The sequence below is a fragment of the Tamandua tetradactyla genome, chromosome X (genome assembly GCF_023851605.1).
Source record: "Tamandua tetradactyla isolate mTamTet1 chromosome X, mTamTet1.pri, whole genome shotgun sequence".
Classification (NCBI taxonomy): domain Eukaryota; kingdom Metazoa; phylum Chordata; class Mammalia; order Pilosa; family Myrmecophagidae; genus Tamandua; species Tamandua tetradactyla.
In genome coordinates this window covers 101359035-101375994 of record NC_135353.1, presented here as the reverse complement: position 1 = coordinate 101375994, position 16960 = coordinate 101359035, and the positions used below count along the sequence as shown (strand labels likewise).

The 16960-nt window shown below is 48.9% G+C and overlaps 1 protein-coding gene across 5 annotated transcripts in view; it reads left to right on the top strand.

Moving 5' to 3' along the window:
- The first annotated feature begins 9623 nt into the window (after positions 1-9623).
- DLG3 (discs large MAGUK scaffold protein 3) overlaps positions 9624-16960 on the top strand; it is a 75176-nt gene continuing 67839 nt past the window's right edge. For 2 of the 5 annotated variants that reach the window (XM_077145948.1, XM_077145947.1), the window contains exons 1-7: positions 9624-9980; positions 13275-13325; positions 13758-13882; positions 14131-14300; positions 14606-14742; positions 15089-15233; positions 15811-15970. In XM_077145948.1, the coding sequence (XP_077002063.1) occupies positions 9624-9980; positions 13275-13325; positions 13758-13882; positions 14131-14300; positions 14606-14742; positions 15089-15233; positions 15811-15970 (1145 nt within the window). Of the gene's footprint in view, positions 9981-13274; positions 13326-13757; positions 13883-14130; positions 14301-14605; positions 14743-15088; positions 15234-15810; positions 15971-16558; positions 16762-16960 lie in introns of those variants that run through there. The other 3 variants (XM_077145952.1, XM_077145951.1, XM_077145950.1) reach the window with 2 other exon arrangements.

The window sequence follows — 16960 nt, the reverse complement described above, 5'->3', positions numbered from 1 at the left end:
AGAATAAAATCTCATATCCAATCCATCATCAAATCCTGTTGGCTTTCTCTTCAAAATACATTCAGATTCCAACTACTTCTTATTACCTCAAGTGCTACCCTCCCAGTCCAAACCACTATCACCTCTCACTTGGACCACTTCAGTAGTGGCCTGACCAGTCTCGCTGCTTCCACCCTTGTCCCCTGAAGTCTATTCTCTGCGCAAAAGTCAGAGTGATCTTGCTAAAACCAATTCAGATCATGCCAGCTCTCTGCACAAAACCCTCCAATAGCTGCCCACCTCCCGCAGAGTGAAGTCAAAATCCTTACAATGCCTACAAAGCCCCATACAATCTGCTCTCCTATTAAATCTCTGATCTCATCTCACTCACTCTGTTCCAGCCACCTGGTCCTCCTTGTTGTTCTTTGACCAAGTCAAGTTCACTCCTGTATTAGCTAGGGTTCTCTAGATAAACAGAATCAGCAGGAGATAGCCATAGATACGAAATTTACAAAAGTGGCTCACATAACCATGGGAATACAGAGTTCAGGATCTGTAAGGCAGGCCACAAGCTGGCAACAAATGAAGGTCCTTAATGAACTCTGAGGAGAGGCTGGCTGGACAACCGTGCGAATGTAAGGGTCCAAGGACTGTAGCACAGGCTGTGAAACTGGGTCTCCAATGTAGGGTCTGGACAAACTCTACGGGAGAGACTCACTGGCTGAATCCTCCTTAAAAGCCTTCTGGTGATTAGATTAAACATCATTCATTGCAGGAGACACTCCCTTTAGCTAACTACAAATGCAATCATGTATTTGCATTTGTGGATCCAGCCAATGTAATCATGATTTAAGTCTATGAAATGTCCTCATAGCAACATACAGACCAGATCTTGCCCAACCAGATGACCAGGCACCACCTGGCCAAGTTGACACATGAACCTGACCATGACAACTCCTTACCTGGGACTTTGGCAATGGCTATTCCCTTTTCCAGGTATACTCATCCCCTGCTCCCCCACTCCCCCCAGATATCTGCATGGCTGTCTTCCTTACCTCAAGTTTTTGCTCCAAAGTAACCTTCTTGGTGAGACATACCCTGACCAACCTGTTTAAGATGACCTGTATTCTAATTTCCAGTCTACAGTAAATACAAGAGATAGAGGAACAAGACAAATGATACCATGAGGAAAAAAGGAAAAAACTTTGGAAAATCCAGAATGTGGCACATTCTATAAAACAACTGGCCTGAACTTCTCATAAAGTCAATGTCACCATTAAAAAAAAAAGATGGATGGGAATACAAAATGGTACACTCTCTTTAGAGAACAGTTTGGCAGTTTCTTACAGAGGTAAACATAGGCTTACCATAGGCTTGTGCTACTAGGTATTTACCCAAAGGAGTTCAAAACTGATGTCCACACAAAAATGCACAACATGGCTGTTTATAGCAGCTTTGTTGATAATTGCCAAAAATTGGAAGCAATCAGGATACCCTTCAATAGGTAAATGGATAAACAAACTGGGGTGTCTTCATACAATGGAATATTATTCAGAGATAAGAAGAAATGCACTTTCAAGTCACAAAAATACATGGAGGAACCTTAAGTGCATATCGCAAAGCCAAAGAAGCCAGCCTGAAAAGGCTACATACTGTATTATTCCAACTATGACATTCTGAAAAAGGCAAAACTGTAGAGACTGTAAAAAGGTCAGTAGTTACCAGTGGTTTAGGAGGAGGGAAGGATGAATAGGTGAAGACAGGGCATTTTTAGAGCAGCAAAATATTCTGTATGATGCCATAATTGTGGATACATGACAGTATACATTATTCAAAACCCATAGAACTGTACAATATAAAGTGTTTACATTTGAGTAAACAAAGGAATTTAGTTAATAATGTATGAATTATTGTTGTAACAAATATACCACACCAGTGCAAGATGTTAAGACTAGGAGAAACTGTGTGCAGGGGTGGGGGTTAGAGGGGAGAGGGTGTATACAGTAACTCTCCATACTTCCTGTGCAAGTTTTCTGTAAACCTAAAACTACTCTAAAAGTTGGAGAGCCTTCCAGTTCTGGACCAAGGTGGAGTAGACATACTTCTCCCTTCTCCTCCCACCGAGTACAGCTGAACATAAGACTCTGAAAGGTAGAGAGAAGAAGGGACCAAATAGGGACCCCAGGGACCTGAGGAATGACATGGTGGTGAGTTCCCTAGGTTTTCTTGTTGCCTCATATATCGTAGACTGGGTGCTGGAGAAGCCAGCAACCTGGAAATGCCAAAGGCACAGGTAGTGGGAAAAAGCCCCAACAAAACCCTACTCTTCCCCACACTCTTGCAGGGTGTCAGAGAAGGCTGAGTAGGGAAGCCTGGACTTCTTTCCTTGCCAGGAAGTGACAAAGTGCCCTTCCCTACTGGGGTAGTGTCAGTGTCAGAGGAGGACTCATGGAGAGTCAGGACTTTCATTAGACTCAGCATTAATGAGTCTGCTGCCCTCCCCGACCCTCTAGTGTCAGTGGCAGCTACCTGGGGAGCAATAATGAGACACTACAACCCATCCCAGTCAGGGAGTTATCAGTGGAAACCTAGTGGGGCGCTGAAAGCCCTACCCTGTTCAGCAGTAATGAGGAACCCTACCTCAGGTGTTAACAGAGACTGAGTAGGGAATTTGAACTTCTACCCTTACCTAGCAGTAACTGGGCAGTGGCCCCTGACAGCCAGGTGTCAAAAGAAGTCCACTGGGCGGGCCACGGTGGCTCAGCAGGCAAGAATGCTTGCCTGACATGCCTGAGGACCCGGGTTCAATTCCCGGTGCCTGCCCATGTAAAAAAAAAAAAAAAAGAAGTCCACTAAAGACAAAAAATTTAAGATCCAGAATCTCGTAAATAATATCCAGAATGTCCAGGATACAATAAAAACTCACGCATTGGACCAAGAACCAGGAGAACCTCAATTTGAATGAGGAAAAATGATCAAAAGACACCAACACTGAGATGACAGACATGTTACAATTATCTGACAAGGATTTTAAAGCAGCCAACATAAAAAAAATTGCATCAACAAGCAATTATGACCAAAGTTGAAACAAATGAAAAATAGAAAGTCTCAGTCAAGAAATAGAAGATATAAAGAGGTATCAAATACAAATTTTAGAATGGAAAAATACAATAACCAAGCCAAAAACTCCATGGGTGGGGTGGGCCACGGTGCTCAGCAGGCAGAGTTCTCGCCTACCATGCCAGAAACCCGGGTTCGATTCCTGGTGCCTGCCCATGCCAAAACCAACCAACCAAACAAACAAAAAACTCCATGGGTAGATTCAACAGCAGAAATGAGAAGACAAAGGAAAAAATCAGTGAATTTAATGATAGAACATTAGAAATTACTCAATCTGAACGTCAGTGGGGAAATAAATCGAAAACAACAATGAATGGAACCTCAGAGACCTGTTAGGACTATAATAAAAGAGCTAATGTTAGTGTCATTGGTATCCCAGAAGGAAAGGAGAAGGAGGGAGGGGCTGAAAGAGTAATCAAGGACATAATGGAGGAAAATTTCCCCAATTTGGCAAAAAGACATAAACCTATAGATTTAAGAAGCTGAATAATGCCGAACAGGATAAACTCAATGAAACCCACCTCAAGGGCCTAAGTGTACAACAACTGAGGAATGGAAGGGGGTAGTAGGGTGTGTACATACAATGGACGACTGAGCAGCCACAAGAAGGAATGAAGTTACAAGAAGGAATGAAGCTGTGATGCGTGTAACTAGGTGAATGAACCTTAAGAACTCTATGTTGAATAAAATGTCAGGAACAAAAAGGCAAATATTATCAGGCCTCATTCACATGGACTAACTACAATATAAAAACTTGAGGAACTGAAGTCAAGAACATGGGTTATCAAGTTGGGGCCTTTTGTAAAGGGTCCTAGATTGTAAGCTCTTATAGCAGTCACATTTATTCAGGAGTTGTAACTGTTATTTCTAAATTCTGAGATATCGAGCTGTTTGTATATAACCTGAGAAACAGTTTCTGTTCATTCCCAGAAACTTCAGGTATTTATGTGACATCTGAGACTCAGAGTTAGAGCTCAGAAGCTGTGAAAGTCAGCAGTAGCCCAGACAGGAACTGTTAAAAAAAGTTGAAAAAGTGATCAGACTTCAAGTAGAGATATGAATGAAGCTGATCTAGATAGGACTAAGGTATATAAGAATACAGGGTAAAGGATGATATTATCCGTATTTTAAAACTTCAACTTCTGTGTGAGACCAAAGGGAGAGATGTTTATTTGGTGCAAAATTTATATTTTGGGTAGTGCATCTCCTAATTTAACTTGTATGGTCTGTTTAGTTGAACACCATAAGCACATGGAATTTTGAATAGAGTGTAAGATTTTGTTGGTTTGTCCAGGTTAGTGTAATATCCCCATATATCCCAGAGCGATTTGGGCAATGAATAAAGAAGTATTTGCAAAGTCCCTTTGGGGTCTGGAGAGAAAGGAAGAAATATTCAACTTCCCCATTTGGAGAATTTCAGATATTCTTGCAAGCAGTGGGGACAACTAAATCAATAGGCCAAGCCCTCAATCTTGGGGTTCACCCCTATGAAACTTACTCCTGCAAAGGATAGGCTAAGCCTACTTAAAATTAGACCTAAGAGTCATCCCCAGAGAACCTCTTTGTGGCTCAGATGTGACCTCTCTCTCTCTCTAAGCCAACTTGGCAGGTCAACTCACTGTCCCCCCCCAACACACACGTGGGTCATTACTCCCAGGGGTGTAAATCTCCCTGGCAAAGTGGGACACCCCAGGGGTGTAAATCTCATCCTGGGATGAGTCAGAACCTGGCATCAAGGGATTGAGAAAGCTTTTTGACCAAAAGGGGGAAGAGAGAAATGAGACAAAATAAAGTTTCAGTGGCTGAGAAACTTCAAACAGAATCAAGAGGTTATCCTGGTGGTTATTTTATGCATTATATAGATATCAATTTTTAGTTTATGGCATACTGGAGTGGCTTGAGGGAAATACCTGAAACTGTTGAGCTGTGTTCCAGTAGCCTTGATTCTTGAAGAAGATTATAAGACAATATAACTTTTACATTGTGACTGTGTGATTGTGAAAAACCTCGTATCTGATGTTCCTTTTACCTAGCATATGGACAGATGAGTAAAAAAAAATATGGATAAAACATAAATAAATAATAGGGGGATAAAGGGTAAAATAAATTGGGTAGATGGAAATACTAGTGTTCAATGAGAGGGAGGGATAAGGGGTATGGGATATTTGAGGTTTTTTTCCATTTTATTTCTTTTTCTGAGTGATGTAAATGTTCTAAAAAATGATCGTAGTGATGAATACACAACTATGTGTTGATATTGTGAGCCATTGATTGTACACCATGTATGGAATGGATGTGTGACAAGATTTCTCTTGTCACACATCCATTAAATAAATAAATAAATATATATATATATATATATATATAAAACAAAAAGCGAAACCCACAAGACACACCATAGTCAAACTTCTGAAAATGAAAGACAAAGAAAAATATCCTGAAAGCAGCAAGAAAGAAACAACACCTTACTTATGGTGGGGAAATGATTATGATGGCACTGGATTTTTCATCAGAAACCACAGAGGCTGAAGGAAGTAGCACAACATATTTCAAATGCTGAAAGGAATGAACTGTCAACCCTGAATGTTATATCTCATGAAAATATCCTTTAGGAATGAAGGGGAAATCAAGATAGTCTCAGACAAAAGAAATTTGTGGCCGGCAGACCCACCCTAAAGTAATGGCTAAAGGAAGTTCTTAAAACAGAAAGGAATTGAGGAAAGAAGGAATCTTGGAATATCAGGAAGAGAGAAAGAAGAGCAGAATGAGCAAAAATACACGTAAATATGATAGACTTTCCTTGTTTTCTTGAATTGTCAAAATTTTGTTTATTGGTTGAAGCAAAACGAATAACATTGTCTGATGTTGCTCTCAATGTATGTAGAGGAAATATTTAATACAATCATATTAATAAACAGAGAAGGGAGAGGTAGGGAAAGATTCTACACATCCCTCAAAATCGTAAGCCGTTTACACCAGTAGATTTTTGTGGTGACTTTCAATTGCAGTGGCTGTTATAAGAATCTCCACAGGATAAAATGGCACAGAACTATATACACATTGTGCCAAAGTCAATTTGCTTGTTTTGATGTTGTGCTATATTATGTAAGATGTAATCATTGGGAAAAACTGAGTGAAGGGTACATGGGACCTCTCTGTACAATCTTTATGACTTCCTGTTAGTCTATATTATTTTAAATAAAAAGTTAAAAATGATGGGACTGTTCTAGATTCAAAGAGGCTAAAGATAAAATACAATGCAAGAACCTTGATTAGATTATGGTTTTTAAAAATATCAAAGGCACATTTGGGTTAATTTGAATACGAAGTGGACATTAGATGCTATTAGATAATATGAAATTATTAATTTATTCCCCCTATTATTTATCTTTATTCCATATGTTTTACTCGGCTGTTGATAAGGTAGATAAAAGGAGCATCAGACACAAGGTTTTCACAATCACACAGTCACATTGTGAAAGCTGTATCATTACACAATCATCTTCAAGAAACATGGCTACTGGAACACAGCTCTACATTTTCAGGCAGTTCCCTCCAACCTCTCCATTACATCTTGACTAACAAGATGATATCTATTTAATGCATAAGAATAACCTCCAGGATAACCTCTCGACTCTGTTTGGAATCTCTCAGCCATTGACACTTATTTTGTCTCATTTCACTCTTCCCCCTTTTGGTTGAGAAGGTTTTCTCAATCCCCTGATGCTGAGTTTCAGCTCATTCTAGGGGTTTTCTCAGTCCCTTGATGCTGAGTCTTAGCTCATTCCAGGATTTCTGTCCCACATTGCCAGGAAGGTCCACACCCCTGGGAGTCATGTCCCTTGTAAACAGGGAGAGGGTGGTGAGTTTGCTTGTTGTGTTGGCTGGAGAGAGAGGCCACATCTGAGCAACAAAAGAGGTTCTCTTGGGGGTGACTCTTAGGCCTAAATTTAAGTAGGTTTGACCTATCCTTTGTGGGATTAAGCTTCATATGAACAAACCCCAAGATTGGGGGTGCAGCCTATAGCTTTGATTGTCCGCACTGCTTGTGAGAATATCAAGAATTCAACTTGAGGAAGTTGAATGTTCCCTCTTTCTCACCATTCCCCGAAGGGGACTTTGCAAATAGTTTTTTATTCACTGTTCCAATCACTGTGGGATTTATTGGGGCATCACTGTGGACAAACCAACAAAATCTCATGTCCTACTCAAGGTTCCATGTACTTATGGTGAAATTATTAATTTTTTAACTGTTATAATAATATCACGGTTGTGTGGGAGAATGTCTTTATTCCCAAGAGATGCATGCTGAAGTATTTAGGGGAGAAGTGTAATGAAGTCTGTAATTTACTTTGAAATGGTTCATTAAAAAAACAAAGAATGTGTACATGTGTGTGTGTGTGTGTGCATGTGTGTGTGTGTATAGAGAGAGGGGTAGGTGAGAAAACAAATATAACAATACATTATTAATTGAAGACTCTATGAGGAAGTTATATGGGTGTTCCTTGTGCTATTCTTTAAACTTTTCTGTACATTTGTAAATTTTCATTTTAAAAAAGTTGTAGAGGATATGTGAAGGACAGATACGTGATGAATCAAGTGTAGTAAAATGTCGGTTGTGTAATCCAAGTGGTGGGTATTTACGAGGTGACTGTACAAGTCTTTTAACTTTTCTGTTTGTCTGAAATTTTTCATATTAAAATGTAAAGAAGTTGGAAGAAAAATATCACAACCCACTGTCCCCCTCGGCACTCTCGATCCCCCTTATTCTGCTTTTATTTTTATGGCATATACCACCAATATACTATATAATTCACTTCTTTATAGTGCTTGTTTGTCTGCCTCTCCTCACTCGAATGTAAGTTCCACAAAGGTAGAGATTATGTTGGGTTTTTTTGTTTGTTTGCTGCTTTATCCCCAGATCCTAGAACAGCATCTGCCACATAGTAGGTGCTCAATAAATATTTGTTGAATTAATAAATGAACCTCTGTAGCCCTTTTACCTAGGCAAGGTCTTGCACAAAGCAGGTCTTGCTCAATGAATGTTTGTTGAATCAAACTGAGATCCAAGTTTTTCAGGAGAACTTAGAATAGTCCTGTTGTACTAGAGTGGTTCAGAGCATGGATTTTGGAGTCAAATGGTCAGGATTTGAATCCTGATTCTATCACTTCCTAGCTGTGTCACCCAGCAGTGTTAGCCTCTCTGAGCCTCAATTTCCCATTGGTGAAATTAAAATAATAATAGTACCACTTAGTGGGGTTTTGTCTGCATGCAAAGCACTTAGGGCTTTGTAAAGACTCATTATTTAGTTGCTAAGAACAAAACAAGAACAACAAAAAGGTAAAGCCTTCCCAGCATATCCTCCTTCTTCCATCCCCCAACAGGCTGAGCCAGGAGAAGCTGAGATGTACTTGGACAGGAACTCCCAATGCTTCTCCAGACCCATGGAATGGCTTCTCCCACTTCAGGTCTCTTATCTTTCTCCTGTTTTGGACTCTCTCTCCTCTCGGCATCATGAAGCTCTTTTCCCTGTTAAAACTGCGTATGTGTCTGTAGGGGGGTGATATTGGAGGAGACAAGGGACTAAGGCTTAGAGTTTTTCTTTCCTCCCTGTTCTGGGTCTGAGTCCCTGATTGGTGATGAAAGAAGGTCAAGTGTGAGGTCTAGGTTATTTCCGGGCCTAGAGGTTGAGAGAACAATAGTCCTGAAGAGGAGGCCCTGGTAGGAGAGCCAGCTTCAAATGCTGCTCTTTTCCTTGGTCTCCCATAAGGCAGAGCGCCTCCCTCACCCTGCACCATAGTCACTTCAGTCCCTTCTGCTGCCTCAAGTCTTTACTTCTGGTGGCCCCAGCTCAGAGCTAAGCTGGGAGACCCACTGAGCATCTTCCCTGCAGCTCCTTTTTGGAAGTGGGGTGGGGAGGAGCAGGCAGAGGAAGGGCCGAAATGGGGGATATGGGAGAAGGAGCTTCAAGGCTGAGCCCTCCCATAGCCTAAGCCCCCTTGCCCCCACCCTAGGGACAGGGGTGCCCGCGAGATCGGGAAGATGGGGCTGAGCCTGGGGGCGCCACTGCCTCTGTTCCTTTAAGGAGCCGCTGTTTAGCATTCCTGCTGCTGCCGCTGCCTGACTCTGCGCCCTGATTGGCTGGAATCAACTGAGAAGGGAGCCAGGGAGAGATGCTCTTGACTCCACTCAGATCCATCCTGAGGACCATAGCAGAAGCGGTCCTTGCAGCACCCAGCCTCTGCCAGGGCTCCCGTTTCTTCTTCGGCCGCTGGGCCTCGGCCCAGGAACCACGACGGGCGACACGGAGCCGCCAGTGCTGGAGGGGGAGCCGTGGGTGCGGGGCAGCGTGGGGGCAGAGGCCCCGGGACGCCCGCCCGGCCCCAGGCCCCGCTCCGCCCGGGCGCCCCCACGGGTGCCCCCCCCTTCTTGGTCCGAGCAGTGCGAGTGTGCCCGGGAGCCCGGCGGCAGCGGCGTGGAAACCGGCGCGGGCTGGGGGGTCCGAGCCACGGGGGGCAGTGCCATGCACAAGCACCAGCACTGCTGTAAGTGCCCCGAGTGCTACGAGGTGACCCGCCTGGCCGCTCTGCGGCGCCTCGAACCTCCCGGCTACGGGGACTGGCAGGTACCCGACCCCTACGGGCCAGGTGGGGGCAATGGGGCCGGCGCTGGTTATGGGGGCTACAGCTCACAGACCCTGCCCTCGCAAGCGGGGGCCACCCCCACCCCCCGCACCAAGGCCAAGCTCATCCCCACCGGTCGGGATGTGGGGCCAGTCCCCCCTAAGCCAGTCCCGGGCAAGAGCACCCCCAAACTCAACGGCAGCGGCCCCAGCTGGTGGCCGGAGTGCACCTGCACCAACCGGGACTGGTATGAGCAGGTATGGACCGGCGCGGGGTGGAGGGGTGAAGAACGGGAGGAAGCAACCCAGGAGGGCTGAGGAGTGGGGGCCTAGAGGCCTGGGATGCAGCAGGGGGAGCTGGGGCTCCAAGCCTGTGGACCCTGAGCCCTAGCATTGCATCTGGGCAAAGAGAGGCGGTTGGAAACGTGTGGTTCCTTCTGTGTATCTGTTTGGGGGTCTCCATTTGGCAAGGACTGGGAGGAGCTGTGTGTGTCAAGGGGTAGAGGTATGGCGGAGAGGCACATTTTCCTGTGTGGGGGAATTGGGTTTGTCTCTGTGCGGGGGTTTGGCAGTGTCTCTGTGTCTGGCAGGGGGCGCGAGGTTCTGCGGGGGCTGTGTGTGGTGTGTCTCAACAGGAGGGGAGGAGGGGGCATGGTGCTCTGTGTAGGGGGGGACATGTGTGTGTGTGTCTGTGTGTGTGTGTGTACCTATGTTGGGGTGTATGGAGGAAGGCAATGGAGCGCCTGTGAAGCAATGTAGAGGACCCCATGTGCCTGGCTTGCTGAGCTTCATTCCTCGATGCCATGAATCGCTCTCCATCCCAGTCCCTTTGTGTGTGAATGTGCACATGGATGTGTGAGGATGCCTTTGTAGATAAGGCTGTAGGGATAGCTGTATTTACCCGTGTGTGTGGCTACATGTATGTGTGTGAGCATGTGGCTGTGAGTGTGTGCATATGGGTGGCTGTGTGTGTGTGTGTGTGTGTGTGTGTGTAGTGTCCCTAGTGAGAGGCGTTTGACAGGCAAAGGAGGGGAGGGGGAGGAGGCAAGAGACACGTCCCAAGCGAGGCTAAGAGGCTGCTAAGAAGGACGGACTCTTTTGTCCAAGCAGCTCTGAAATGTATGTGTATTGTGTGTGTGTGTGTGTGTGTGTGTATGTGTGTGTTGTGGGGGGTGCTGAAGCAAGCTTCCTCCATCCAGAACCGGCATGGTGCCCTGGTGCAGGGACTGGCCCAGTGGGGCATGTCCCCCTTGAGTACCCCCAGATGTGGGAAAACTTGTCCCCCCAGCCCTGACTTGGCACAGCTCGGGAGCCCCCTGGGTGCTGGGCACAACTCCGGCTTCCACTTCCAGCCTAAACTGCCAGCTTAGAAAATGGAAGGAGCATCTGTGGGAGAAGCAGCAAAATGGAGGCTGGGCCGGCAAAGCCAGGTCCCTGGCATGCATGGTGGGGGGACTGTCTGGTTATCCTGCTCTGCAGCCCCCAGGATGGGGAGAGAGGAGGAGAAGGCTTTGCTGTCGAGGGCAGGTGCTGACTGCCCCAAGCTGGTGACCGTTCTGGCTGCCCTCTGTCCTCCTCTGGGGATAGGATGTGCTCTCACTCAGAAGCAAAGGTGGAGACTTCCTGGGGCTTTCTGTCGGTCTGCACTTTCTGCTTTCTGCATCCCTTGCCTTAACCTCTTGCCCTCTCCAGCAAATCCCCCTTTCCCTCTGCCCTGGGGCCCTCCCCTTGCAAACACCCTCTCATGCTTGCCCAGCTCAGCTGGAGGACAGATGCTAGTCCTAGGGCTGAGCCAGTTGACCAAGTTTTCTTTGCCAGGACCGATCTCTGGATGGTTCCTGGTCCTGGGAGCAGGGGCCCTGAGTGGGGGAGGAGGGCCAGAGGGGGGGCCAGTGGTAGCGGGTTTCTCTGGGACCGTACTCAGTTAAGCCTGAGACATGGCTAGGCACACATGGGCACACACAGTACTCCAAAACCCACATGGGGGTCCTTTTGCCTGTGTGTCTGTCTGCATTGGTCATGGAGCTTTGAAGCACCCTGGCTTCTTTTTCTTGGGATCAGGGACCAGGACAGGGGTTACAGCTGGAGTCTTCCCACCAACTCTCAGGGCTGCAGGACATAAAGTCCTGGGGCCAGGCCCATAGAGGGTGGACATATGACTAGCTAGCTCATTCCTTCTCTCCTCTCTGCTTCCCGAAGCCAAAGCTATGAGGGGTGGAGGTGGGGCAGGGGAGGAGGCAGAGTGGGATATGCGGAGGAGCCCCCACCCACTGTTTCTAGCTCTTTTCTTCTTGAGGAAGAGAAGGCCAGAAGGCATGAAAGACCCAATGCAGCCAGAGAAAAATGAGGGGAAGGGGTGCCTAGATACCTGAGGAGAGAGGCAAGAGGGCTGGCTACTCATACCCTCTCCATGCTTGAGGATGGGAGTGGGAGCCAAGGAGCAGATGCTACTTGTCTGTCCAGTGTTATATTTTTACTTGACAAATGGCTATATGTGCGTCCTGTTTGGGAGGCCACCATTGTGAATTAGACCAACCCTGCGTTTCTAACCCCTTCTCTTGCCTCTCCTCCCATGGCTACTGCATGTTGAAGGCCATGGGCTCTGCTGCCAATTAGCCCATGTGTCATCAGCTTCTACCTCATGAGGAATCTTGTCCAGTCTGCTCCCATCCCACTCCTGGCTTTGCCTCTGATTCCTGCCCAGATCCCACCCTGGACCTTTCTGCTGGGGAACATGAAGGGTTCAGCATCAAAAGCTCCTTGATAGAAAATGGATTAAGACTTTGGCACCTTCTGCCCATGCAAGTAGTTGGGTTTCTGGACACAGAAGAAAATGTACAGTGAGAATTCAGGAGGTGCTTTGAAGGGGGAGCTTTCCTCTTGCCTACAGCTCTTCTGGGGGGAGAGGATGAGTGACTAAAATATCAAGTGCCTTGGTGGCCTGCTTTAATCAAATGAGCACCTGGAGAGCCAAGTTCTAGCCCCTGCTGTGCCACGAGTTTCCAATGTGTTCTGGGCCTCAGTGTCACCGTCTATAACATGAAGGGGCTTGGACAAGATGGTGTCTGCTACCTTTCCAGATGTAGTGCTGTGGGACTCTATGATCTCCGAGTCAGGGAGATCTCTGGTTCAGAAGGGGAGGGGGATCCCTGTCGAGGTCCCTGGGTTCCCGCTATATGTTGGGAGTGGCATGGTTCATCTGCCATGCTCTATCTCTGCCATCCCTCTCAGGCCACCCCGCACCCCTCCTAGTGAACCCAGAGGCCCTGTAGCCCAGCCTCTTGGTGAGTGAACCGCTGGCTGGCTTAGTCCGAGACAATTGATCTGGGCTAAATGAGCAGCTGGGTTTGGCCTGACCCGGCTGGTAGCCAGGGGAGGGGCGTGGCCCCCTCGAGGGTCAGGCTGTTTTCATCTGTGGCCAGGAACTCCCCTCGGGTAGATTCAAGCTCTACTGCTCTGTGGGAAGTGGGGTGGAGTGGAAGGCAGGTGGATCAGGGGGCAGATGGCTGAGAGAGCAGAGGCACTCAGAGAACTGCCTTTATCTTCTCCTAGGTGAATGGCAGTGATGGCATGTTCAAGTATGAGGAGATAGTACTTGAGCGGGTGAGTCTGACAGTGGGAGGAATGAGAGGGATGAGGTGGGCACAAGCCGGGAAAAGGGAAGGTCTTGGGCCTTGGTGTCAAGACTCATGGAGGGTCCTACTTTGAGAGGATGGGGAAATAGCTGCCCTCAGATGTTGCATCACTGCATCAATCAACCAACTGACTAATGGATATTAATTGATCTTGCTCGCTGAGACCTGGGGAGCTGGAGAGGGAATGGGGTTTGCCAAGGCCTCCATGCCAAGGCCTCTGTGGAGGATGGTCTGCACAGGCTGGCATGGAGGCTTTCTGATGACCCGGCCCCCCTGCCCACCGTTTTCCCTTCTGATGCCTGGAGAACCTGCCTAGGGAGGTAAGGGGAGGTGGGGTGCCGGAAACCCTCCTTTGTGCCCTCTGAGTAAACAGACTGTACTCCTCCACCCACTTCGGCAGGGCAACTCCGGCCTGGGCTTCAGTATCGCAGGTGGCATTGACAACCCCCATGTCCCCGATGACCCTGGCATCTTTATCACCAAGATCATCCCTGGTGGAGCGGCTGCCATGGACGGGAGGCTGGGGTGAGGTGGCCTGGAAGCAGAGCTGGGGTGGCAGGGGCAGGATGTAGCTGAGGGTAGTAGGACTGGCCTGGCAGGATGACCCTTTGATCAAAGACCTAAAGTGGGGAAGGAGAGGTAGGAGGGGCAAGGGGTGGGAAAGAGGAGAGAAGAGGGAGGAGGAGGGGAGGAGGGGAGGGAATGGGGAGAAGGCGGGAGAGGGGGTGGAGGGTCCTTGGCATAGTGTCATGTCTCTCTGGCTTCCCCCACAGGGTGAATGACTGTGTGCTGCGGGTGAATGAGGTGGACGTATCAGAGGTGGTGCACAGCCGGGCCGTGGAAGCACTGAAGGAGGCGGGTCCTGTGGTGCGGTTGGTGGTGCGGAGGCGACAGCCCCCACCAGAGACCATCATGGAGGTCAACCTACTCAAAGGGCCCAAAGGTACAGCCCTCCAGGTTCTATTGCTCTGGCCAGAGCCCCTGGCCCCAGGTCCTGGCTGGCCTTCTAGGAAATGGAAGGGAATGACCTAACTCCTTGACATTTCCCCACCCTGCCACTTTTCCTTCTTCCTTGACCTCAGTCTCATCCTTGCTGACCTTGGGATCACAGCCTCCTCTTTGGGAACCCCAGGGGAACTCCTGTGGGGCTAGTGGGCTGGCTGGGTGGAGGGAGATTGGATTTGGGATGGACTGGGCGCTCTGACCTCTCCTTGTGGTCCCTCCCACCCACTGCTGGCTCCCACCCAGGCCTGGGTTTCAGCATTGCTGGGGGCATTGGCAACCAGCATATCCCAGGAGACAACAGTATCTACATCACCAAGATCATCGAGGGGGGTGCTGCCCAGAAGGATGGACGCCTGCAGATCGGGGACCGGCTGCTGGCGGTAAGACAGCCTTCACGGCAATGCCCAAGTGGTATGGTGGGCTGATGGAGCTCCGGCACCTTCTCACTCCACCTAAACCTCACTCAGGGACCAGGCATCATGGGGAATTTCAACAGCATCATCTGAATTGTGTTTATCCAGCACCAAAGCCCAACTTCTCTCCATGGCTGGGGCTCTCTCTCTCTCTCTGTATCCTGATCTCCTTCCTGCCTCTCTGCTCCTCACAACACTATATTGGGACCTCTATTCGGGCTCTATTGGATTTCCCTGAAAGGGCACCCTCAGGGTTTCCTGGAGAGGCCATCTCTTCTCCCAAGTGCTAGCCTTAGGGTCTCTCCTCTTCTAGGTGAACAATACCAATCTGCAGGATGTGAGGCACGAGGAGGCTGTAGCTTCGCTGAAGAACACATCTGATATGGTTTATCTGAAGGTGGCCAAGCCAGGCAACCTTCAACTCAACGACATGTATGCACCCCCAGACTACGCCAGCAGTACGTACCCATCTGGACCTGTTCCTGGTCTGAAGCCCCTGCAACTTTGGTCTCTTGTGGGGATCCTTGTTTAAGAGAGAACAGAGGACTAGTAGTTCAAATCTCAGCTCTGTCCCTTTAGAGCTGGGTGACCTTGGACAAGTCCCTTTCACCTATCTTCAGTTTCCTCTTTGGCAAAAAAGGAGCTAATGATATATGTCCTGCCTTCCTCATAGAACTGCTGCAAAGATCAAATGAGATCATGGAATAAGAAAGCTCTTTGAAAACTGTATTAGGCTATAGATATGTGAAAGATTATTATTAGTCACATCTCTAGTCATGCCTTCTTTGTAGACTGTCTTGACTTCAGCTTTCTAAGACTCACAGGAGTGAGCCCACGATTCAGAAAGGGTCTGCGGAGGTGTGGAGGAGGGACCATGGAGGGGGTGGAGTGGAGAGGAGAGGCCCGTGGAACTGGCTTCCCTTGGTCTCTTTTGTACCTGAGGTGAGGTGAGGAAGAAAGTCCTTGGAGGGGGTTGGGGATAGAGTTACTGCCTGGAGTGGTCTCTGAACTCTTCTCTCCTTTTCTTGATTCCAGCTTTTACTGCCTTGGCTGACAACCACATAAGCCATAATTCCAACCTGGGTTATCTTGGGGCGGTGGAGAGCAAGGTCAGCTACCCTGCGGCTCCTCAGATTCCCCCAGCTCGCTACTCTCCCATCCCCAGGCACATGCTGACCGAGGAGGACTTCACCAGGTAAGACCCTTGCCCCACCCCACCCCCGCCCCCAAATTCATCTTGTGCAGGGAGGGGGAACGAGAGGAATCAGTTCCTGGGGTGCCACAGGCTCCTTTGTAGTATGGCAAAGAAGAGGCTAAGTCCCTCATCGGTCCCTTCTCTGGAGTCTGAGGCCCTCTCTCGGTCCCTTGGGGCCCTAGAGAGAGACAGTGGTTGCTGCAGGGATACGTTCTGCCGTCAGGGGGCGTGCCGAGTGTGTGGCCCGGGATCCGACTGTGGAGGAAAAGGGTGGGGTCGAGCATTAAGGGGGTCGAGGAGATGGAGACTGTGCGGTTTCGCGCTCCGAGATCGTGGCAAGCCCCCTCTGCTGTTTCCGCTCCAAAATTCAGAAGAAAGCGGTTCAGCCGCTGGGGTCGGCGGGACGCAGGGAGGCTTGCAGGCCGCTGACCTCCCAGAGATCGGCCCCGCCCTACTTCGGCGGCGGCGGCGGCGGCGGCGGCGGCGGCGGCAGCGGCGGTGGCGGTGGCGGCCGCGGAGGAACTGGTCCAGCCGGCCGGGATTCCGGGGGACAGGTTTGCGGGGTGGGGCCTGATAGGCTGCCGGGCTGGCTGCAGTGGAGCCGGAAGGGTAGGCGGACGGGGCAGAGCCATAGGAACTATGGAGAAGGCACGCAAGTTCTCAGGCCCCAGCTTGGCCCTGGGCTTGGGCTTGGGCTTGGGCTCGGGCTTGGGCTCGGCCTCGGCTTGGAGGAGGGCTTCGCAGAGGTGGGCCTGGCCTCTCCGCTCCCTGCGGCCTGGAGGGGATGCAAGGTAGGAGAGAAGGGGTGTGAGGAAGAGCATCCAGGATATGGGAACTCAGGGAGGGAGTCCCGCGACCGAGACTGGGAGTGAGAAAGGACTTGGGGGCTCCTCCGAAGAAAGATGCTTAAAACAAGTAAAGTCCGTGGGCCAGTAGAGTGTGCTGGGAGTCAAGTTGTCTGGATATCCATATGCGGCCCCGTGTGCCCTG